The following is a 24,603-nucleotide window of genomic DNA, read 5'->3' as shown; positions in this document are numbered from 1 at the left end:
AGTGCTAAACATTCACAAAAAAGTCTATAAACCCATTCAGCAGAAAGCTTTTGTGTGAGGCAGCCCGATCCCACACGGGATCTCCCATCTGAGACAGCAAATATTACTACAATGTAATAATAACAAATTTTGGCTTGATAATAAAGAATAAACTCATTCAGGAAGGAGACCAAGAAATTACTGATGTTATCTGACCCACTGCCTGTTCCAGGATGAAGTATTAAAGATATATGTATCACTATTTCATGCCATATATGGCATTAAAAAAAAAAAATAAATTCCTCTGCTCTTCCAACAGAATGATCATTCAAAGCCTCTTGTCATGCAGAAAAAGACTCCAACTCTCAGTTAATTTACAGGATTGAAACCATCTACTACCTCTCCTCTCCATTCATCTTAAGAAAGTCTTAACACCATATCATCAAACCAAGCTGGCTGGACATAGGAAGATGCTCCCAAAGGAAGCAAGTTACCCCACCTGTGCTTACCTCACAGAAAATCACCAAGTAGTTACACACATTTGAGAAGGGTCTGATCCTGCTTGCCCAGAAAGCTGCAGTCGTTGATGGACCTACTGACAGTGTGCCAAAACTGGTCAAATAACAGAAGGTCTGGATGGAACAGTTTTGAAGGTCTGCTTAATATCTAGTGAGAAGTAGAAAAAACTGAGGTGCTTTCATGCAGGACCAGATGATCTAAGCACAGGAGTGAGCTACTCTGGTAGCATCTGCTAGCACATCAAAGCTAGAGAATCCAAACCTCCTGCCCAGTAAGAGCTGATCTTCACACTTTTTAATGGAAGATTTGCCAAGGGCAAAATTTAGGCAATGGCTCAAAGTACTGCCAAAACATTAACACATTCAGAGACATCCAAAGGAGTTCTTTCTCCCACCAAAGTCCACTAGTACCAAGACAAAACACTTACAAACAATGTTCTGTAATTGACATTAAAATACTTTATTGGCTAGATAGAATGTGTAGTATGGATAGAAATATACTGAAATACAAAGTCCTCCAGAGTCATCATGTAGAAAAACCACAATCCATACTTCTACATCTTATTTATATACATCACCAAATGTATTCAAGAGCATAAGGTCATATTTGCATTTTTTTCTTCTCTTGAAAGCGCATCTAGTGTAGTCCAAGGCCTTTTTGTTTCTTCAACAGAACATTGCACAGCTACCCTATTTCCTCATTTGGCCCGAAATCTGATGAAATTTTACGTACTCTTCTCTCCCTTGCTAGATCCTTTCAAGCTTGACTTCTGCCTCTTTTTCTCCCTTTGCCCCAGTATGCGATAGATTTTTTTCTTAGCCTCCTTTTGCCTCTTGAATTTCTGTTCATCCTCCTTCTGCTTAACTTTGAGATATTCTTTAAGCTGTTCCCGATGTTTTATTTTGGCTTTCTTTATCTTGTAATTATTCACTGTACTTAAAGCACTGAGTAGGGCTGATATCTAAAACAGAAAATAGAGAATCAATATACAAACAATGTGGTTTTGGTGAACAAGAAACACTTTAACCTCAGCAGAAAGCCATATAATGAATTAGAGATTAAGGCAAGTTCCTAATTATTTCTGCACCTGTTAACCAATTTCTAAAATGGTTTAATTATTTATCTTGTTAGGAAGTTAATCAAAGGTTTAATTTTTTTGAACTCTGATTTTTGTTAGATACTATTTAAAAGGCTATGCCTAATTGCTACTACAGAACACTTAAACTGCAGTTTGGATATTCTTGCCTTTGCAGGCACTCTGTAATTCTCAATTTCTGAAGCAGAGTATTTGCTTCAAGTCCTGTCTGTGTTAATAATGCATAGCAATGACAAGTCAAATAAAAGACCACAGCTGCCAATTTAAGTCACCCACAATGTGAGAGCAGTACACCCAACTGAATTATCTTGCAAGTGCTGTGACAAGGACAAAAGTTATATTTAGGCTTCAGGTGACCCACTAGTTTAAAAAAATCAACACCGTCCACTCAGCAACAGTTCCATGCACATACTGCATGCCAAACAGGCACAAAACAAATTGCAGGTGATAATTTTTCACTAGGAGCATATATGTCTTCAGCACTAGCAGTAAATTCAAGTGCTGAAACAACAGTCAGAAATGGTCTAAGCAACACGTTTACTCTTCAGGAGTCCTCGTTTGAGAATAAGTGATAATTACCTTCTTTTCATGAGGCTCCCTGATAACAGCTGGTCTCCACTGGTCTTTTGGAGTCTTGCCTTTCTTCTCAAGATTCTTAGGCTTGTTCTTAAAAGGCAGTGCCTTCTGCAGTGCTTTAGGAATGTGGAGCTTATTGAAATGCCTTTTCTCCCTCACAATAGGCTAAAAAATGGATATAGAACAGACAAGATTCATGATCTTAAAAAGCTTTTATTTTGTTTTCCATCTTTCAGGGGAAAAAACCCAAACCACCACAAACCAAAAAAAACCAAAAAACCAAACCGCCACCCCCTCAAAAAAGAACCCCCAAAAACATTCTGTGATGTCCTTGCACTGAACCGTGAATCTGTTCACCCCAATTCTACTGCTCTCAGTTTGCACAGGTCTGAGACAGAGAGCAAATTTGACTGTGATCACTGGTTTAAAAAAAAAAAACAACCCAAACAAAAAACAACACAACAACCTATCAAATATACCTTATAGAGAGAATCTTTGTTTTGTTTCAGTTTGATGCCTCGCTCATGCCTCAGCTGGCCTGTTGTCTTCATTCCACTCCAACTATCTTTCTCACCTGCTGGCTTCAGCAAGGATGTTACGGGGTTATAAAATGTTGGGATAGAAACAGGATACCAAGTCCTCACAAAGACAATATCTGAAAGAAAAGGAAATGTTACTTGGCTCTGTAACACCACAGTTCATCACATCCATTTTCTAAGCAAGGATTGCCTGAATAAAATAGATAACTAGCATCTAGACCATGTGTTCTAGCATCTAGACCACATGTTTGGTATACGTACCAAGTCTCTTCAACATTAGGCAAAAGCAATGTAACTATTTGTACACTTGGATTTTGCAAAACTCGATAAAGTCATAAATAGTACATATTCCTGAAGAGCAGTCAGCTGAGAATACCACCCTATTCATTATTCATATTCAACTAAAGAACTAGCAGGAGTTCATATATGTATCTGTGCCTCTACTATTACTGACAAAAACAATTTGCTTTTCCTCTGCCTATTTCTATAAAGTAACTAACTTGCTTTTATTTTGCACTATCCATAATTTCAATGGGTTCAAGAAAACAGAGGTCATATAAACCCAAATAAGCACAAACTCATGTTCTCAGCATCACAGTGACACTCAGTAAACATAGGAGATCACTTACCCCTACCCTTTGCATAATTTCCCCAAAAGATTAGGGAAAACAGTTCACTAAAGTTACAATGCCACTCTGGATTTCTCAGAAAAACATCCTTCTAGCACTTACACCACTAAATACAATTAATCTTCATGTTCAAGAAGAAAAGCATACCATGCTGTGTATAACACTTCTGAACACTCTGAGAAATACATCTCCAAGACAAACCTTTTCATCTGCATACTATAGGACTTCTGATTATAACAAAGAAATCCAACATAAAATGTACTTTTGTTAAATTTCATTCTGCATCTCACCAGATAGTTGATGCTCTTTGAATTCACATCTCAATTATCAGATTCCAGAGATTTTGGAACACAGCTTTTCAATCTGTGAAGCAGGATGAAAGTTGTGCAATAACTTACATGGCAAGTGCAACTTACCACTCATCAGCAACTTGTCTTCAAATGTTGCTCTGAAAGCACCTACTGGAGTTCGGAGGGCCTTTTTGATCTGTCCTCGGATACCACTCACAGTACGAATTGCTGCACCTTCAAATTTAGCCACTTCCAACTGAGAGTTAAACATTCCCTGAAAGTGTGAATTACCCACCATCACTCAAGATTCTAAGTCTCTCTGTGACCTATGTAGGCCACAAAAACATAAGTAATTCCCACAAGCATATCATATAAAGAAATAGGAAGAACATAACATTGTCTTTATACTAAGAGTGCTGATCATACCATAAACCTACTGAGCTGACTTTAAGGTAAGCTACTGAAAGTAATCTAATGTCATATACCACAGGCAAGACTTCTTAGCATTAAATATATACATTTACAATTCTAAAACAGAGCATATTTAAGAGAATCTGTCCAGTTCTCTTTTAAAGTCATTTGCTGGAACACAGCATATCTTAAAAGCAAGTAAGCTGCCTTAAGTTGCTAGCTCTAAGACTACTACAATATAGCTCTTCAAGGTTTGTGCTTCTTTCGTAAGTCACAAGGAAGTCAGGAAAAATTCTGTGTAGGCTTATTAGTGTGAATACTTGAGTGCCTCACTGTTGGGATCAATGCTTTTAGTTGCTTACTGCCCCAAATGCAGAATAACCCAAGCTCTTCCTGAGCCCAGAAGCTTAACTAAGGATAACTGGAAGGTCAATGAAAATTCATTTTTGCAACACTTCCTGCCCCAAACACTTTTGTAACTGTAATTGTGAAGTCCTAAGCACTGCTAGAAGTCATCTTTGATCCCAGAGCTGAAATTCAGTGGGATCAAACCACCTGAATGACACCAGGGACAGGTTCACAGTCTCCAGAGGTGTCTGCCACTGTGGGAAACTAATCAGTAGGTTCAATGAAGGAAGGGGACGGGACAAAAAAAAAACAAAAAAAACCAAAAAAACCCCACACCCAACAAACAAACAAAAAAACCCCCACACACTGAATGTGAGCCAGGAGACTGTTCCAGAATTTTTCTCTGTTTAATATGAATTCTTATTTACTGGCTAATGATCAGTACCTTTAGAGACCGCACTGAAGAGAGCTCAAAAAAAACCAAGCAGCTACTGAGATCCAGAACAGTATGCAACAACTACAGGGAACTTCTGCCTTGTGAAAGACAGATGGAGTCCCAGGTTGCATTCCTTCCTAACATTGGTTACATGTGGTTTTACAGTATACATACCTACATACCTACCTTAATAAAAGAAGTGTTCTTAAAAATTTTGAATGGAAAACCGGTTAGCTTTAATTTCTTTACAATAGTTATCGATTTATCTAAATCGAGCACAACTCCTGTCGCAGCAATCCGGAAATCAGGCTGAAACAGACAGATGAAAGACACTACTGAATGTATATTTAACAGTCAGTGAAGAAACCATTTCACTGATAAAATTTCACTCTTTTTTAGAGTTTGAGTTCAGAATTTATAACCTTTACAGGAGTACAGCAGCATGACAAATGCAAATTGACTTTGTACAGACTAGTTGAGGTGCTGCTGACATAACATTCCTACCACTCACTAATGAGATTTTCAGAACTGCCATTCTAATTACCTTGGAAGCAATCTAAGAGTCCTTGTTACCTACCTGTGTTCTCTTTATGAAACAGAATCTTACTCAGACAGAAAGTCTCTAAGGAGAAGTGCTTTGCGCACTGCTGTAAGTCACTATATTATGCTAGGGACACATGATGAAAATAGCCTTTTAATACACACAAAAAGATGATTGTGCAATAGGACTTAAACAAGGCATATTTTAGGAAGGAGATAATAATCACCACTCTGATCACTATCGTGCTCATTACAATGCCATGCAAAGCTTTCGTAAATACGTTGTATGTAAACATAAATCTGCCTTTGGGTAATGCATATGCAACAAAGATCATATTTGATAAATACTGCTTTAGCACTATTTAAATAATTCGGATACCTATAAATATTCTAACAAGATGAGGACAAATCACACTAAGAGCAAACTTTTAACAGGAACATCAGTATCTCATCCTGCAAAAAGGTTTTAAAAGTTATCTAAATACTTAGTACCTGAAAATCAAGTAGGTATAAATCCTTCCACAGAAAATAGTAAAGCAGTATTTGTCACTTTCAGTGTAGCTAGCAGATGAAAATTGAAAAAACCAAACCAAACTTCACAAAAAAGACAACAATCCCAAAACCCCCCAAAACCAACCCTCCATCCAGTTTCCTATCTCATCACAAGACACCTTTCAAAAGCTTGAGTCCACTACTTTCTCAGATCCTACATCACTGCTTTACCATATGTAAACCTTCCCCAAATCTATATTTTATCCAAAGACCCATGGAAAGCAGTAATCAACATTTTGCAATAACAAACTTACCGTTGTGCCACTGACAGACTGAACTGCCAAAAATCCTGTCCCCTGAGGAGTGATAGGCCCTGCAATGAAATTAAATTTAAAAAAATTATGAAAAGTTTTACTAGGAAACATCTAGCCTCTATTTAAAGAGAGAAACCTTAGAAATACATGCCAAATATTCTCAATGAATAAAACCAAAGAAAAGTTTAAAGCATTCAACCCATTACTTGCATATATAGCCCCACGGAAGTTAAAGGAGTGGTTAACAGAAGTTACTCATGTACAGAAGCGTTTGCAGGGCTGGGCCCATAATGTGTGCAAGTCTGTCTCTGCACACAGCCAACAAATCAGGTTCCTCTTTGATATGATACAACCTAGCAGAATACTTAGAATTTCATTAAAAGCCAAATAAATCACAAATAATAGGCAATGGCCTATTTTCCCATACTACTTGGTGTTATTTTATATTCCACGGAGAACACAACTTTTTAAAGACTTCTCATTCCAAAAGCTACTGGCTGCATTTCCTGATACATCCTGTAAAGCTTGAGAATTTTATAATGATTAAGTGATACAGGACACTAACTCCAGAACACCCTCACCCCAAAAAGTTGCTCCACAATGCATATGTTGTGGTGTGTACTTCAGAAGCCTATGACGCCCATTGTGATCTTCAATGTAGAACATGGGGATAGTCTGAAATCGTCTCCACCCTAATGAGAGGATTAAAGGATCACGTGTCTTAAGTATCTTCTTATACCATCGGTGCTTCTTCAGGCGCAACTAATTAGAAGAAAAGATGAACAATGCTATTACAGGATAATAACATCAATTCTGAAATTCAAGCCTTAATTTTCAGGAATGATTGAAAGCAACTTCCATCTACACTAGAATGTTTTATTCAGTAAGCTTTATATCTTCAAACATTCTCATTAACACTAGGTTGACTGGAAAGATAAAGCTAATCAGTATTTCACTCAGTTTGAAGTCCTGTTCGTATGCATACAAGCAAATATTGTATTAAAAAAATACTTTTTTTTATATATATGCGCTAGTAACTTCTCTATAGCCACTCGTCCATTGACGATGAACCTCAGAGTGCAATTTAGGTTTGCAATTTAGCAATCACAATCAGACGTTAGTCCCGAGACATGTCTGCAGATGAACGTTCAACAACAGTAACTTCTTCTTCCAGTTATCCAATTAAGCCTGTAAAAATCCAGTATCTGCTACTGTAGAGTTAATTGTGTCAAAAGCAAATCCCTTATTCAAGAGACAAAAGACAAAGGTTTCTCTCTGTGTTTACAGTATCTTTAGTAGACAGAAAATAAATAGTAACTCCAGACACTCTGAAGCATACCTGTACCGATATAAAGTGCACTCACAGCTTTGGCTACGTACCTGTACATATCCGACATTTCCTTCGCTGTTGCCTAAACCACCCAGGATAATAGGATAATGAGGGTCAAAATTCAAGACAAATTCACATGGGACATTCTCAATCTCTATTCGAACATACATCCCAGGCCGGAAGCCCTCATACTGCACTCTGGTCTCATCATCTTGATCTTCAAATTCTGCTCGATTAAGCTATGTGACAAAGAGGAAGTCACCATGTGTTTTACAAAATTCAAGCATTAACAACTTGTTCATGAGGTGCCAGTTCTATTTAAAACATGCTAACATTTATATAATCTTTTGCAGAAGATCTGACAGGTTTCATGACTTTTTATTCAGAGCAAGATCTCTGCCACCATGAATTCCTTCCAATTTGAAATCCCAAGTGGGCCTGTTAGTCTACTTGAAAGACAGTACCCAAGAGAAGCAAATGACTGAATGACTTCTGATATACCTTTCATTACAAGTGACTTCAGATTTTAAAGATACAACTGTCAAAAGTACGTTTTTGATTTAGGAGCCCAAGTACCTTTTAAAGTTAATGTCCTGATCTTTAAGGTGCCCCTTTATGACGGCTCCTATCTTACTCAGCAGCTTAAAAATATTTCTGTGCATCCTCTCACTGTGTATCTTCAAAAGGGTCTTTTAAAGCTCTTCTGTACCATATGAATGCAGATATTGTGTAAATATTTAAAATATCCTTGGGAATAACAGAAGCCTCACCCTCCTGTTCTAGCTCCTGATGTTCAGCTACCTATAAGACACCATGTTTAAGCAAACTAATTATTTATTTAATTTGTCAAGGTATTGAGATATGGCACAAATCTTCTGGTCCAAGTGTATTTTTGTAGAAGCTTTTACACATCCCCAGTCTGAGATCCTTGCCCTTCCATTCTGCATTAGGAGTATTGCTAATATATATTTCTGTAACAGACCTCAAGTGAAACAGTTGTAAATTGTCTCCTCTTCTTTTACTGGAATGTCCTTTCCACTTTAAGTGCTCTTAGTAAGTACATCAGCATACCAGAGCTCTTATGATCACTTATGACAGAGGCTAATGCAAGAAGGTAACGATTAATTTAATGACTATTCAGGGCAAGATTTTGTCAGAAGAGAAGTCAGTGAAGTTATTAGCAATGTAAGGCAATGCTCTTCCAAGTCAGCCAAAGAAAGAAGCTACTTTTAAGCTTACAAGATTTTATCTAAAAATACAAGGCCTGGAGCAAAATCAACACCTCCAATTCTAGATACAGTTACCCTGAAGACTCCTACCACATCTACAGAGCAATGGTCCTCAATTATTTTTTCCTCAAACTAACTTGACAGTTTGATGAAAAAGACTGCCACACAGAACTTACTTATCCATTAACATTGCAAAAATCACACTAAAAATAACACCAGAGAAATATTTGACACAAATTAGTATGAGAAGGGTTTTCACTTTCCTACACATAAAAGGATGCCTTCCCTGCCCACTTGCCCACCCTGCCCCTACCTGGAGGGGAACCTTCTCTCTCATGTTTTGGTTTGTTGGTTGGGTTTTTTTTCAGACCTGTCATGCTCATTCTACCACTAAGGGACAAATGGATAACTGTTAAAAACTTGGAAGTAGATGAAGTTTAGATGACACATCCTGACTTCTTCCATGATTTAGAATATGGTTAACTACTTAAGTCAATTTAAGTTAAGCTTTCAGTTGTTTGGCTTGTTTTTCTTTCCAGCTAATGGAATAAAAAATTTCAACCATAAAAAAAAACAACAACAAAACACAACAACAACAAATCACAAGCATGTATTTCTTTCTGTGTACTTTCTGAAGTAGCTCCTGAATGTCATGCATGTCTCCAGGAAAAAACCTTCGGGCAAACTCTGTGGGATATTTTTGAAGATGTAGAGCCAGATAAATTGCCAAGTTAACAGCTTGTACCTGTGCCTGTTTATGCATTTCTTCTTTAAGATCATCAAAGTACGTGGCATCCCCTTCATCATACTCTGCATCAAACATTTCTTTCAGTTTCCGTTTCTTGTCCATGCGCTCCTTTTTTTTTTCTTCCTCCTCAGGTTCTGGTTTGGACATTTTTCCATCTTCCTCCTCTTCTTCACTTCCAGACTAATCAACAGTAAGTTATCAAACATGTAAAATGTTTCACTGAAAACAACCCATTGTGATTAACAGTTTACTATATATTACTAAGTTGTATTTTGTCATAATGCAAATGAGACACTTTGAAAATATTTCAATCTTAGACAGAAATTAGTAAGTTATTCATACAAGAAGATGTAACTTCAGCAATGGCCAAAACATTTCATGATCTCATCATACCCCTTTTCACTGAGAAAACTTCTTGACTTAACATTTACTTTATTGTCAGAGAACAGACCCTAGAACTGACCTATCTGTTATTCTACAGCTAAAAGAAGCACACATAATAAAAGAGGAAAAGTAATTGTTGATAGCACCAAGTAATACTATGCTGGAAGGCAGCACTCTTTAGAGGCCAGAGCAGAGGAAGTTTGTTCACAGACCATTTGAAAACTGCCAAAATGATGCCGTTGCCCTCAATTTTATAATGAAATGCAAAGCCATCAAGTTGCTCATTCTGAAAAAAAATTGATTTTTCAATCTGTATTGTCACAGACAACTACATCTCTGTTCTTGGAAGATATCCAAGCCACAGCATAAAATCCCTTCCACCAGCCTCTTTTATGAAGATATGAGGAATGACTAGGAAACTGTGTCAGCTTCCACAATTTGTTGTGTTTAAACAGAGCCCTGTAATCTTCTGCATCAGATAAAATGACATAGTACAAACAGTTATGATCACATTTGGGTTTAAAATACTTCTCCCATACCTCCAGATCCTCCAGCTCTTGATTAAGCCTGACACCTACTGTTAAATAAGTGAGGTGATTTCTCCTACGTAATCAACTTTAAACAATTCAGTTTGAGACTAAGAACATGCCATTCTAGGTATTTATAGGTTCCAAAGTCTGTAATACATACACCTTTTCTTCCTTGTTCCCATTGATTTCTTTCCTATTGATTCATGAAAACTAAATTTATTACATAGGATGCCTATCACTTGATCAGGAACTTATATACATATATGTTGCTAAAGAACATAAAAATACAGGTCAGACCTCATCTCCTTCAGCAGCATGCTTTCCTTTGTGCACAACACCGGTTTCAAGATCTTCAAAATCTCCATACAGTTCTTCTGCAACAATAAGCACCCAAGATATCTGGCAAGTTAACCACTCTGTTACACTGCAGTTAACCACTGTTGTATTGTTCCATACAATTTCTCATATTTTCAGTATTGTGTATTTCTCAGTACTGCTTTGTAGATTAGTTGCAGTCCAAATATTTTTTCTTCGCATCAACAGTTTTGTAAGTCTGTTCTGCCCTCTCTATAGTTTCAGCTGAAAATTCTCAGCTGAACTCCAGTGACGACTCCTTTTTCCTTTCAATACCTTTAACTTAATGATTTCAAAGATGTAAATAAAGTTTAGATCATTCCAAAGGACCACACAGCACATTTGTTAGCACTCTAATAACACAAGACACCAGCCAAGCAATCGAGCTCCCATCTTTAATTTAAAAAAATAAACTTAATAAAAAATTAAATATAGTAGACAAATTTTAAGTTAAAACCAAATGCTTATAGAAGCCTGTCAAACCACAATAATTTTGCATATAAGGTACAGGCACATTATTAAAATTTTCTGAATATTTCCTAATTAAAAAACAAAAACACCACCTCCAAAACATCTGAAGATAGATATCACTTCTCAGCCAAATGTGAATGACCAGTTTATTAAAGAAGAATTTCTGCTTATTTCTACCAAGAGTATCCAAAAGAATAAACCATACATAGAGGATGAATAGCTAAACTTGGATACATAACTCAAAAGTTGGCATGGCCATGTGATGACTAAGGAATCCAATTCCTAATTAAAATTATATACCCTATTTTTCAGAGAATAAAATTCCAGAATGTGCTACTTGCCTACTGTTTGTAGAGAGTTTTACAGCAATGTTTTATTATATCAGTATCTGTATAATACTTTACGTAACAGTTTGAGAAAATTTGCAAGTATATCACTAATGCAAAACATTCTACATCTGTAACTCCGAAACTGTACTTCTCTTAAAAATCTTGTATGCATTAATCATTTTTAGAAGTCTTACACATACCATCTTCCTCCAACAGCTTTGCTGCATCTTTATCATCTTCCCACTTTCCAGTAACAAAGCAGTCTCGAATACTGCTCATAACCTGCAAAATAATAGTGTCATTGCCTTGTACAGTTACATCTTGTCATCAACAGAAACAGTCTTTAATATATTCCCCACTCCTCCATCATCTCAGGGATCATCTGATGTTCTCACGCACAGCTCCACATCAAGCCATCATTACCGAAAGTATACAATGCCTCAGCAAAAGCAGGAATGTGAAACCAACTCAACTCTTACTCAAAGGTCTTTACACTAAAGGTCTCTACCCAGATCGTATTTTCACTCAGGATTCCTCTGCTTTTTACTTTTCAGTAAATAAATAGCAAACTGTGATCCACCAAATAGTGAAGAGCACCAAGCATTAAATTGACTTATTCTAACTTGCCATCCCTGTAAGAACAGACCTTGGAATCTGTTAGCTAGTAAATACTTCTAACAACAGCAAGTAGCAAAAGATACTCTAGCTACTGGCTGTAGCTCCCATAGGTCTCTTTCAATGACAACTCAGTGGTACTTTATGAGACACAGCCAGGATATAACCAGTATAGGATATGCAGAAACAATTATCCAATGGTATTACCTCTTCTAAATCCCAATCTTGTGGCTTTTCTATCAGAAATTTGGAGCAGTCAAGAGCATTAGCGTTCTGTTTGGATGCTTTGTCTGGACGGCTGACACGAAACAAACCCCCAAGTTCATCACTGGCATCCTCATTCTCACGGTCCTCATCCTCGACAGCTAAATGAAACGTACAAGCTGCAATTATTTACCCCACAGTACATGGATTACATTCATTAATAACCTCTCTTCTGCCTCATGTTTCACAACACCTGCAGTAGTTTGAGAAAAAAAAAAAAGATGCAAACTAAAAACTAAAAATAGTTTTAAAGATAAAAGACTGAAGAAAAAGGTATACTGATCCAGTGTAAGAGTTAAATTAATACCCTCACACGGACAAAATAAGGTAAGTGGCAACCACAGAGATACTAAACACTGTGATCATAGTGAACTTCAGTTGTACAGTTGGTTCCATATGGAAAGATGTAATTCATTTCACAAATTCCACACAGCGCAAATGTCTTTGAACAACCTGAAATCTGGTTCTATTTGCACAACTGGAATAATCTGAAAAAATAATGCCCAATAAGTAAACACAGGATGTTCATTCAATATCATAAGTAGAAACAATACCAAAACAATCTGTGAACAGAAATGACATTAAGCTAATCTCAAATCAATACCAGACTTGAGAATCTGTCAGCAAATATTCCTGCTCCTGCACCGTGGAAGGTTTTCAAAAGCCATATTCTCATTGTGTTCTACAGACGTTCTGCATGATGAGGTTTATACACTCAGATAACTACTGGAAAAGCTGTTAACTAAAAAGGACAAGTTACATAAATAGCACTTTTCCGGTTAAGCCAGGTAGCTTTTTCTTCTTGACAAACACCCTTATTACAGCCATGATAATACTAAGTCACACCTAAGAGAATATTCCATTCTCAGTCACTGTGAGACAGATATTCCTGAAAACAGCCAAAAAACGACATCCCTTTATGAAACACATCAATTACCATAATGGATTTGCCTAATACCTACCGGATAATTATACAAATGACCAAACTTGAAATGTCTGGAGGGAAATAGTTGTACAAGAAAACATGAGTAACAACCTAGTAGTCTGGAAAACGAGCTCAAAATGCTTTTTATTGAAAAAGTCAAAATTGTCTTTATTATTAGTGCAAATTAGTACCAGCAACTAAAAAAGTCAATTATCTCTCCTCAAGCCTCCCACCAAAACACAGTGCTCAAAGATTCAGACTTGCAAACTTGGTAACAGCTAAAAAGCTACCATATATTAAGACAGTAAAAGTTTCCCAACAGATTTGTACCTGTTCCATATATGAGTTTACGAAGATTGGGAGTTGAATGCTGCTGTCTTAGAAAGGCCTGAGCTGCCTTCTGTTTAAGGTCCTCTTTCCACTTAAGTGCACCTGAAAAGGGAAAAAAATTTGCATTCTACCTTCAAGAAAGAACAAGAATAAGGAGCTACAAAATTTAAATACAATCATGACAACAGGCTTAAGAAGCATAGACACAACCCACAGTTTCTTCTTTTCATAGGATCATAGAATCATTTAGGTTGGAAAAGACCTTTAAGACCATCAAGTCCAACTGTCAACCATGCCCACTAAACCAATATACTATAACCATACTCCGTAACTATAATTATACTCCATAGATACACAGAAATATAAATTGCGGCTAACAAGTTATATCACTGTTTTGTTTTTTTTCTGATGAGTCCTAATTTTAGGACAAAATTTTAAGATATTATTATTAGCAATAGTAACAGATTTGATTCTTTTCATGATGATACATGTCTTCTTCACAGACTTACAGAATGGTTGAGGTTGGAAGGGACTTCTGGAGGTCATCTTGTCCAGCCCCACTGCTCAAGCACGGTCACCTATAGCAGGTTGCCCAGCACCATGTTCAGCCAGCTTTTGAAAATCTCCAAGGATGGAGATTCCACAGCTTCTCTGGGCAACCTGTTCCAGTGCTCACTGAGTAGTTAATACATTTTAGTAATGTTCCCCCAAGAATGTTTTATTCTTTCTAAACGTAACAGAGCATCATAATTTGTTTTACACACATAGCCATAAAGTTAGAGAAATGTATGCAGAATCAATGATGTTTACAAAATGAATCACCTCTATTTCAGAGGAAGGAAACCCAAGACCTGTATACTACATTGCAAATCAAAGTCTTAATAGCAGATAATGCCTGGTTTCCCAACTTGAAGTTTGCCACTTAACAACTATATATATATATTGGAGGGGCAAAATTATATAATATTTACTAATTACTATATCCTTTAACAATGAACCCAATTAAAAATGGACAGTAAAAGTTTTTAACATATATCGTTTACCTGTCGTGTCAGCAGAAAAATCTATTTTTTCTTCATACTCATCTTCCTCTCTCAGTAGATTCTCCACATCATCATCCACAGCTTCTAGAGCTTGAAGTTTAGTCTGTCTAATACTATCAGCTTTCTTTGGAGTGTGCTGACATCCCTTCCTATTTGACTCTGCAGCTTCTGATTCATCATGGGATCCTTCTTCATCATCGCTCTCATCAAGGGAAGAGTTTTCAGCCTCAGATTCTGATGCCTCTTCTGCCGTGCAGTTTCCGGAATCTGTAGTGAGCACTGCTTTTCTTTTCAGACTGTGCTCTGAGATTTGTGATCTCATTTCTGTATCTTCACTATTTATTTCATACTGCTTAGGTTCAGCTACTCTTTTGCTTGCAGCCTCTAATTCACTACCTGAGCTTTCATCTTCATGAGTCCTTTGATCATCCTCATTCTCCTCCTCCTCATCATCATCTTGCTCCATCTCGTTCTCTTCAGGGGCAGTTTTTCCTTCTCCTTCAGAACTCATCTCAAGATCATCATCACTGTCTGCAAATGCTGGCAGTTCATTCACAGCTTCTTCTTTAGCCACCTCTGTTTTCAGACGTTTGGCTCTCCTAACAGCCATCTCTTCCCGTAACAGCTCTCTGTCACTTTCTTCCTCAGCATCATCATCTTCATCATCGCCATCACTTCCATCCTCAGACATTGCCGCTGCTTCTTCTTCATCATCATCTTCCTCATCGCTTCCTGCATCATCATTTTCTTTCTCCTCTTCTTCAAATAATGCCTTCCGACGTACTCTTCCAGTCATCAAATCAATCCGTCTCTCTTCTCTTGGCATCACAAACCTGGTTTCCCAAAGATCACATTTTGGGGTAAGATGATAAAGTACAAGGAAATTTTAATGAAACAATGAAGCTTTATGTCAATATTTAAAAATACTTTTTTTTTTTTTTTTTTTTAAAAAACAGACCGAGGTTATGGAGAACGTTAAAAAGGCAATGGAGTTCTTTAAGTACAGAACATGTCTTAATTCAAGAATATACCCTATGTTATAGCCATAAATAATTTCAATAAATTTCTTCATTTTCCACAGAATGAAAATAGGTTATACAATGAATTCTACTGAAGATTATAACTGCCATTCTCCAAAACTCTGACGAAAAACAGAGGTATGTTACTTACGGCTGTAACAGCAAGGAATTCCTGGAAGGCAGGGCTATACTGCTTGCAAAACTTTTCTAATATCACTTATTACTATCTCAAAATACACATGGCATATGAGTAGTCTCAGAAAAGGAAGAATTAGGCAATAAGCCATTTGACTAACGGTGCTCTGTTGAGAATTCTTCCTGAATTAGAGGCTGAAATTAGAGATTCATTCATGCTCAAACACTGCTCAGCATTCAAAACTTACTCTTGTCCTACATCTTCTGAACCTAAGGGTCTAGAGTCCATGAAGAGAGAGACCTTGCTTGACGCCATCTTAACATCAATGGCTGAATGTGTGGAGATGAGGCTCTGAACTAGTTCATGATTTGGTCTCACTTCCTCCTGGAAAGCCAAGATTTTTTACTTTTCAGTTAAAATGAATAAACAAATGTCTAGTGAACAGCTAACAGAGTCATTAATCTGCCTAGAATAGTAGAAACATGCATATGCAAGAAAAAATTCCACAGCATTTTAAATAAACATTTTCTCAGAACAGCAAGATCTCCCTTCCCCTCTTCACATTTGAAGAATGCATACAATATTAAACCAAGAAAAATTAAAGAGGGCCTCCTTCACGGTATACAACCACTAGAGTAAATATCAGCAAGCACACATTATCGTAGATCCAAACATATTTAACATGTAGCACAATACAGGGGAAAAGAGCTGGACTCAATGTTTGCATGCAAATGTTTTCCACCTCTCCCTTTGACCAGTCAAATCCCATAAGTGTTCTCCCACAAAGACCCTGGCCTGCAAAATAAAAGTGATAATATCCCAGTACCAGGAATTTTTATAAATCTTAATACAATGCTTGGAAAGTTAATGAAACTAACTTTAGGTACTTATTATTAACTGATCCTCCAAATGTTTTGCACAATATTTTACACAGAGATAATAAAAATATCCCTCCTCTGAAATCAGAGGAAAAAAAAGTTACCCACTACAAATGTATAAGGATTGATTATTTTAAAGAAGCTTATTTTTAAACACTTATTTTGGCTCTAAGGATAAAAACTACATTTTGCAAGAGAATTCAAGTCACCAACAGCATTCCCTTACCTCTTCTTTTTCATGAGCATGGCTTCCACCAAGGTCAATATAAACAGCATCTTTATCATATACAATGCCCCCAACTCCTGAAAGGGGGGCATAGACTAGCTTCTCTTTCTCATTTAAAGAACGCTTCTTCTGCTGTTCAGGTAGAGCACAGGGATCTGGTAGGAAACTCACACCACTCACAGTAAAGTCTCCTACACCTGGGGTGACAGACAAAGGAAGTAACAAGGTTTTCACAAAGTTTTGATTCTGAAATCTGTACAATTCACCATGAAGAGATTTAAAAAAAAAAAAAGGCAAAAAAAACCCAAGACACTCTAGCATTCAGCAATTCATCAACAGTGAGCTCTGTATCGAACATCCAATTCTTGTGCCTTACCACTGAACTTAGAGAAGTATTCTTAAGTTCACCAGAATACTGCAAAGCTTTGGGTTTGTTTGCTTGTTTTTAAATGAGAAAACTAGAAACTCGCTTTTCTGAGTACGTCTGTAAGTTTATTATTAAAATATTTCCCAATTTAAGCTTTTAAATCATTCACTTAAAATATTAAATTTATTCAATGAGCAGAGAAATTTTACATAACAATTTACAAAACTGCACAATTAAAAGCAAAACTATTTACAAGGATTTATTTTTACAAAAACATGTATTATGAAAATTAATTTCCAAAAGCATAACATGGATTTAGAAAGGTAAAAAATCTAGTTTACAATGTACAGTTTAAAGATACAAATCATTCCACAATAAAAACAGCAACAGCTATGTTGTTATTCACAGACCAGTATAAAAACAGTTTTAAGAACCCGATAAACTACCTGGCATATGAATTTGACTTTTGTTTTTTAGGTGTGCTCCTCTCAAGTATCCATAAAGTGATATCTTCCTGTCACATTTGGGATTGATTCGAACATCTTCCGGGTTTGTCAACTCTTCCATTCTGTCCAACATTCAAAAAAAAGTTAGAATATCCAGCAGTCCTAATAGTAACTTTTGAAAAAAGATAATTTAAAAAAAAAAGAATTGCAGCATCACTGCTGCTACTGCATGCTCTGCAGACTCTAATAATTAAAACAGAATGATCATAAGAAAAAAAAATCCATGGAAAAAAGAGCTTTCAAAAATATTTTAAAACTGTATTTTATAACTTGTATAATCACGTTCAACAATATATTTCCAGAAGACTTACTGACATTTCAGTAAACATGTACTGCTTTCTTAGCACAATTACTGCTTATACGCTTCCCACACACAACCCTCTGCAAATCAATTTTGCCATTAGAGGGAAAACAGCTGAAAGCCACATTTCCTGCAGCCATGCATCACCTTCTTTTCCCTATTAATGGCACTGAGCAACACAAAGACTACCACAGGAAAGAGGAGAGGGAAAGAATGGCTGTTTTCAGGCAGATGAGGGAGGAACTCCTTCCAGAGCTCCTTTCTACGCTGCACAAGGGAGGCAAAACAAACACACAGCCAAGGAAGAGGACGGGACACACGTTCTACCTGCAGATCAGCTTAAAAGTGACCCCACAACCAAAATAACTTTACTGTTATAGCAACCTAAAACAATGTTACTGAAAGACTATGGAGTGTTTTTTATCTCATTTTCCCTCTCATTGCTTTCTGTATTTTGCAGGACTTAGCATGATGCTTATGTACTTCTCTGACAATTTTTTCTAAAGAATTAGAACTTTGAGAGAGACTTGTTCTAGGCACCTTGGATTCTTGTGGGAGTTCAGTCATAACTGTAAGCATTCTGACAATAAAATATGAAAGGTGAGGTAATTTCTCAGGTAGCCACAGCCACCATCAAGGTTACACTCAAGTTTCAAAGAGACTGTGAATCAAATGCTATACATGAAGATGGAGCAGAGGGATGTTCCAGGGAACTCCGATGACTAATTCACGAGCTATTGTTAAATTGCTGGAATACTGTTTCTTTTCCATAGAAATTCAATATAATCATCAACAAGCAGGATTATTTTAATCTTTTTTTCCTGTGTTTCAAAAGTATTTACAATATATCAAAGGCCTAACTACAGGATCCCATGCAAGTGAAAACTGAATGGCTAAAGTTATTGGCACAGACCTGAAAAGTATGGTTTCATTTCCCTAAAGCCATCTACATAACACTAAATACCCACTCACACATAGAGCTGACTGGCTCTAATATTACAGTCTTTTTTAAACAGCAAGGTGCTATCTATGCTGAGAATGAAGAACAGAGAGAAAAGCACACACCTGTCTGCCAGAACATACGGATGAGATGTTTGCCAAGTAAGAGGTCGGAATTTCATAACTGAGATAAAACGCCCCAAATTGTGAACCTCCTGCTTTTGATATTCCCCATGAACCATCCCAGACAGATAAAACAGCTTAGCACCCTAAAGACATTAAAAAGACATAAAAACATTAAACATCAATTTAATATCTACAAAACTAAAAAAGGTAATGCAATTCTAATTTGTAAATCATAATCAGAAATTGCAGGTTACAACCACTTCCAAAAGATCATACTAACTAGTTTACTTCAACATGAAAATTGCCCCCTTTTTACTAGTATCACGTTTAGTAGCGAGTCACATAGTCACACTGGGACAGAGAATAATTACACAAGTAGTTTAGCAAATAGAAGAAAGATTTCATAATTTGCCCATTTATAGTATTATTTAAAAGATGTGAGAACATAATAGAACACAGAAATATTGCCCCATTTTTAATTTAGCTTCCATAATGCAAAATACATGGAAAAATGAATGCTGAATGTCATACCGGATACACTTCAGTCCAGAATCTGTGCTTTAACTTCTTTTTGGTCTTCTTTAATTGTTTGTTGTTCTTGAATGTATCCAGGTGGGTAAGAACTCCCATAATTTTGGGAAAGCCATGTACCTGACAAATGTTCAGGAATTCAAATGTTTCCATCTCAAATCCAAAGCTGGCATCAATAAGCATTAGAACCTGAAAACACAACATCAGCATTTCACTATAACAATACCACGGTGCCCACATGAACCAATTTCGAAGACCACACCTTTAAACTCATAAGCTTCTTGGGAACCGAAGTCTTGCAAAAAGTTTTGTTCTTTATTTTCATATAACCTGAAAATCAACTTTGGCTTTTTAATCAAAGTATGGATCTTAGCTGCTTTAGAAATTAGTGTGGCTTATGAAATCAAATCTCTTCTTCCAGTCAGTCAAATCTCCTTTATATAGATTTGATTTGCTCGTTGTGTTCAAGAAAACTATAGAATAATAAGGCTGCTCTATGAATGCAGTAACATACAGTATCATAATAAGTTCTGAAGAGGTGTTTACTTGGAAAATTTAAAATATGCAAAATAGAGTATCTTTCAATATTTGCAGGAATGTCTGAAAATAATAATATTTTTATATCTGTATCTTGGATGCAGTAATGCCTCTAAGGCCACATCTTTTGGAAAAATGAGACAAACTTAATTCACACATTGCAGTTACTGTTGCACATCACTAAAACACACTGACACGGGAAAACAGCACCCAACAGTCACACAAAAATGGAAGCAAAGTTGTATTAGGGCCTCAGCAATGTAGAACTTAAAACACATGGGAACTGATGACAGAGATCTGCGAGCGATTATGTAATCTCAGCCTCCTAATAATAAAACCAAATAGATTCTCAGCATCATCATGTGCATGCAAAGTCTCAAACATCTGTCACATCTACTAACAAAAGAAGTTGTATTTTTTAATACATCTCCCTTCCTCAAGTAGAAAACATGCAAGTAGAACAATATCTGGACTAGTGCACACATGCATTTAGATATTTAGATACTTAATATTTAGATAAGGATCCCAAACCCTAATCAGCTATAATACACTCCAAATCCACATGCAAAGTAAATTCTAAATAGACAAATGGATCATGCATTAGGTCCCCAAGATCAGTTGACATAATCCACTAAACCAAAAGTTACAAGTAAATTACAACAGTAACCACACTCCGCTGAAATCAATCGTATTACCACACAGCTGTGTTCAAAGACAGAGACATCAGAGTGCATCAAATAAAACCAACTAGTAAACTAATACGTATTTCTACTTTATACATTAGTTGAAAACTTCTTGACTAAAAACCATTTTCAGATTTTTGACCAAATCCCTTAATGAAAAGTTACTTTATCACCTTGGCTGGTTATCAGATCTTCCACTAAGTTTACCAGTTGCATTAGCAATGAAGTTCAGTTGCATTTCCCTTCTTCCACATCCTCCCCACCACCACATACACACACTTTATTCCCCACCACCTCCGGGATAAGGAAAGTCCTAGGGGCTGTTCCAGAATATTAGGTCTATTGTTGAGCTTAGTCCTGTTCTCTCTGAAACCAAAGACAGTATTGCCTTTGATAACAATGGGTAGAGAAATCAGACGTTGGCGCGGTCCAGTCAAAAGTAGTATTTTCAATATAAATTATAGTAGAAATCACATGCCGTTGTTAACTTACCAAATCAGCAACTTTAGCCAGGTCAATCATTGTGTTAATGTCACATCCACATTCAATAATAGTTAGCCTGCGTTTTTTACCTGAAAACAGAATTAAGAATCAAAAACTGAAACAGAAGGAGCAAACTTATTAGTCCACTGTTTTCTTTTCAGGTCACATTCCTGAAGTTCCTAAAGAGTATCTGGGACTCAAATTCTTGTCTAACATACAGATTGTCCAACTTGCACCATTGTAGAAGTACCTGTTTTCAAATGTTCATAATTCCACTAAATTTTAACTTTTTGGTTTAAAATTATCAGGTTGAGTACACGTTTTCAAAAGAGTTGTTCAGTCTTTTCCAAAAACAATGCTAATTGCTAATAGCAAAACAAAGTAGTTTGTTTTGTTTTTTTTCACTTTGGGAATAAAAAAAAGTCTCTGCTTCTTTTCTCTTTAGTGCCCCAGAGTTAATACTATGGATTTTATTTTACCATATATTTTTGTTCTTTTGACATTATTAGGAAAAATACACTCCATTCTAGCCTTTAAAAAAAGGCTAGACTTACATATCAAAAAATTTCTTAACATGCATCCAAATGAGAAGAAAGTACCCACTGTTAACTTGGCTTGATTAATTTGAGTTAGCTAACTGAACTTTAGACAACAGGAGTAAAAAACTTTAAACAACTATAGACAACAGGTATCATGTTCTTTTTCTTCAGGTTATCAATTGCAAAATTCAACCTTTGTGTCCCAGTAGACCAATCAGGAAACCCAATTTAACACATGAATTTTCCTTGCCATTTCTACTTTCCCACTGTCCTGGTTTCAGCTGGGATAGAGTTAATTGTCTTCCTAGTAGCTGGTACAGTGCCATGGTTCGAGTTCAGTATCCGAAGAATGTTGATAACACACTGATGTTTTCAGTTGTTGCTCAGTAGTGTTTAGATTAAAGTCAAGGATTTTTCAGCTTCTCATGCCCAGCCAGCAAGAAAGCTGGAGGGGCACAAGAAGTTGGGAGGGGACACAGCCAGGGCACCTGACTGGCCAAAGGGATATTCCATACCATGGGACGTCACATCCAGTATAGGAACTGGGGGGAGTGGGGGCAGGGAATCACCGCTCAGGGACTGGCTGGGTGTCAGTCGGCGGGTGGTGAGCAATTGCCCTGCGCATCATTTGTACATTCCAATCCTTTTATTACTGCTGTTGTCATTTTATTAGTGTTATCATTATCATTATTAGTTTCTTCTTTTCTGTTCTATTAAACCATTCTTATCTCAACCCATGAGTTTTGCTTCTTTTCCCGATTTTCTCCCCCATCCCACTGGATGGGGGGGAGTGAGTGAGCGGCTGCATGGTGCTTAGTTGCTGGCTGGGGTTAAACCACGACACCCGTATTTGTCAATTATTCCTTGCAAAAAAAAGGAGATTTATTAAAGTCTCTGAAGAGTCTAACTGCACCAAACATACAGTTGCCTGCATCCAGGCAAGATCTCCCTTACAAATTGGTTCCTTGAGCTGCTGTGGGCTGTACTGCCTCTTCACCATAACGATCCCCCCAGTAACATTCAGGGAAAAGTATGAAGGGAACACAGTAAGACAAGTGAAAACTGGGACTAAAAGCTTAACAAAAAGGAAAAAGGAACTGACCAGGTGGTGAAGTGGAGAAACATAACTGGAAATGGCTAGGCAAACTAATTCTTTGCTTAAGAAAGAAAGGGGCACAAAGACGGGATTACAGACAGGCAACCTGAAAGAATGGGAAATGTGTGCAGAGGTTAGGATGAAGCCAGAGGAAAACAGTTCAAAAGGGAAAACAGAACCCAGTGGAAAAGGAAAACTTGGGAGAAGACTGGGGGGATAGAAGAAACTGGGAAAAAAAGCCAGAAAGGGGAAAAAACCAACCAACCAACCACAAACCACCAAAACACCCAGAACTGGGATCCCAGGAGGGTGGAAAACAAGTCTAGAGGAACAATTCCCCCAGAAGCCTAAATCCCACTATTCTTTCACTGTTAATAAGTATGCCTGATAAAACATCCAAACGATTTCTTCAAAATGGCCAAAAATTATGAGAACATGAACACGTCCTGGCTCTAAAAGCAAGACAAATGAGAAGTGTAAAATAAGCATTTCCATTTCTCATATCTTTGTTCTCACCTGAGACAATTGTAACAGGACCCCGGATTTCAACCAGTTTTTGCCTTGTGAAGTTCTTAATGAGACACTTTATTAAGGTGCTCTTCCCAACCTTGGGAGGGCCGACTACAACCACCACCACAGGAGGCGGCTCCAACGGAGTACGGTCAACCACAGGAATGTGATGTTTTTTAGTCTTCAAGTCCTGAGTTCTGAGAGACATTTGTAATAAATAAATAGAAGAACTTAAAAACCAGTAACATTTATTCCTTGAAAGTCTTCAGTAGTTGCAAAAGCTTGGACACAAAGGCTCGCCAAGAGCCCAGATACTAATATGTGTGTGGAACTCCCACCAAGTCTAAGGAGCTATACACTCTTCTTCCATTAAGACTAACACAGCTGTACGACACAACGCAGATGCAGAAAGCATCGCACTCCTGACACACGGATAAACTACAACACGAGCTGCTGAATGACGAAACCTACGCGAGCACACCAGTGAAAATTACAGTACGTATATTCCTATGCAGAGTAACAAAGAAACCGCAGCCAACACCTATCCATCCAGCCAACCTCGCACGCTCTAAACCAATTCCCATTTCTTACCTGTGGAAAGTCCTGGCCATCCGCACAGCGGACTGGACCGTAAAGGCTTTGGGGTTTCTCTTCCGCGCATTCTCCTCGTCTCCTATTCCTAGGTCATTGAGATAACGTTTCCTTTTCTTCTCTGCCTTGGGCCCGCTATGCTTTGCGCGGTGCTTCTTCTTCTCTTTCTCCTCCATCTTACTCTTTCAGCAATTGTTTACAGCCGATATGACGTAGATTGCCGCACTGGAAGAAAAGGCAGTTAGCGCGTACGCACGCAGCGTACCTGTGGGAGAACGGCAGCCCCCTGCAAACGTTGCTCGACCGCCTCGGCCGCAACAGCCGATTCTCGCCCCGCCCGGAGGCACACGAGAGGCGCCGAAGCCCGCCCAGGGTACAGCGGTGCTGCCGGCAGCCCCCAGGCCCTGCGCGACG

At 37.4% G+C, this 24,603-nt stretch overlaps 1 protein-coding gene across 1 annotated transcript; it reads right to left on the bottom strand.

Annotated features, from left to right (window-relative positions):
- Positions 1-936: 936 nt before the first annotated feature.
- Positions 937-24,404, bottom strand: BMS1 (BMS1 ribosome biogenesis factor). Its single transcript, XM_010567841.1, has 22 exons — positions 24,190-24,404; positions 23,605-23,795; positions 21,463-21,542; positions 19,751-19,939; positions 19,220-19,362; positions 17,794-17,915; positions 16,981-17,177; positions 16,124-16,260; positions 14,722-15,554; positions 13,679-13,780; positions 12,367-12,524; positions 11,745-11,826; positions 10,688-10,764; positions 9,474-9,656; positions 7,550-7,738; positions 6,751-6,931; positions 6,170-6,228; positions 5,010-5,132; positions 3,755-3,902; positions 2,650-2,825; positions 2,174-2,335; positions 937-1,459 (listed from the first exon to the last, which is right to left on the bottom strand). Exons 1-22 carry the CDS (start codon positions 24,363-24,365, stop codon positions 1,223-1,225), a joined length of 3,945 nt encoding a protein of 1,314 aa, XP_010566143.1. The 5' UTR covers positions 24,366-24,404; the 3' UTR covers positions 937-1,222.
- Between the last annotated feature and the right edge of the window lie 199 nt (positions 24,405-24,603).

The sequence above is a fragment of the Haliaeetus leucocephalus genome, unplaced genomic scaffold (assembly GCF_000737465.1).
Source record: "Haliaeetus leucocephalus isolate CR32 unplaced genomic scaffold, Haliaeetus_leucocephalus-4.0 Scaffold229, whole genome shotgun sequence".
Taxonomy (NCBI): domain Eukaryota; kingdom Metazoa; phylum Chordata; class Aves; order Accipitriformes; family Accipitridae; genus Haliaeetus; species Haliaeetus leucocephalus.
This window is presented reverse-complemented; position numbering and strand designations above follow the sequence as displayed.

Bases quoted from the DNA above. Each gene is read 5' to 3' on its own strand.
- BMS1 (XM_010567841.1), bottom strand. From the start codon at position 24,365: ATGGAGGAGAAAGAGAAGAAGAAGCACCGCGCAAAGCATAGCGGGCCC. The intron at 11,827-12,366 runs GTAATACCATTG...ATTATTTTGCAG, and splicing joins AAGATTGGGATTTAGAAGAG to GTTATGAGCAGTATTCGAGA. The intron at 9,657-10,687 runs GTCTGACCTGTA...ACTGTTGATTAG, and splicing joins ATGCTGCTGAAGGAGATGAG to TCTGGAAGTGAAGAAGAGGA.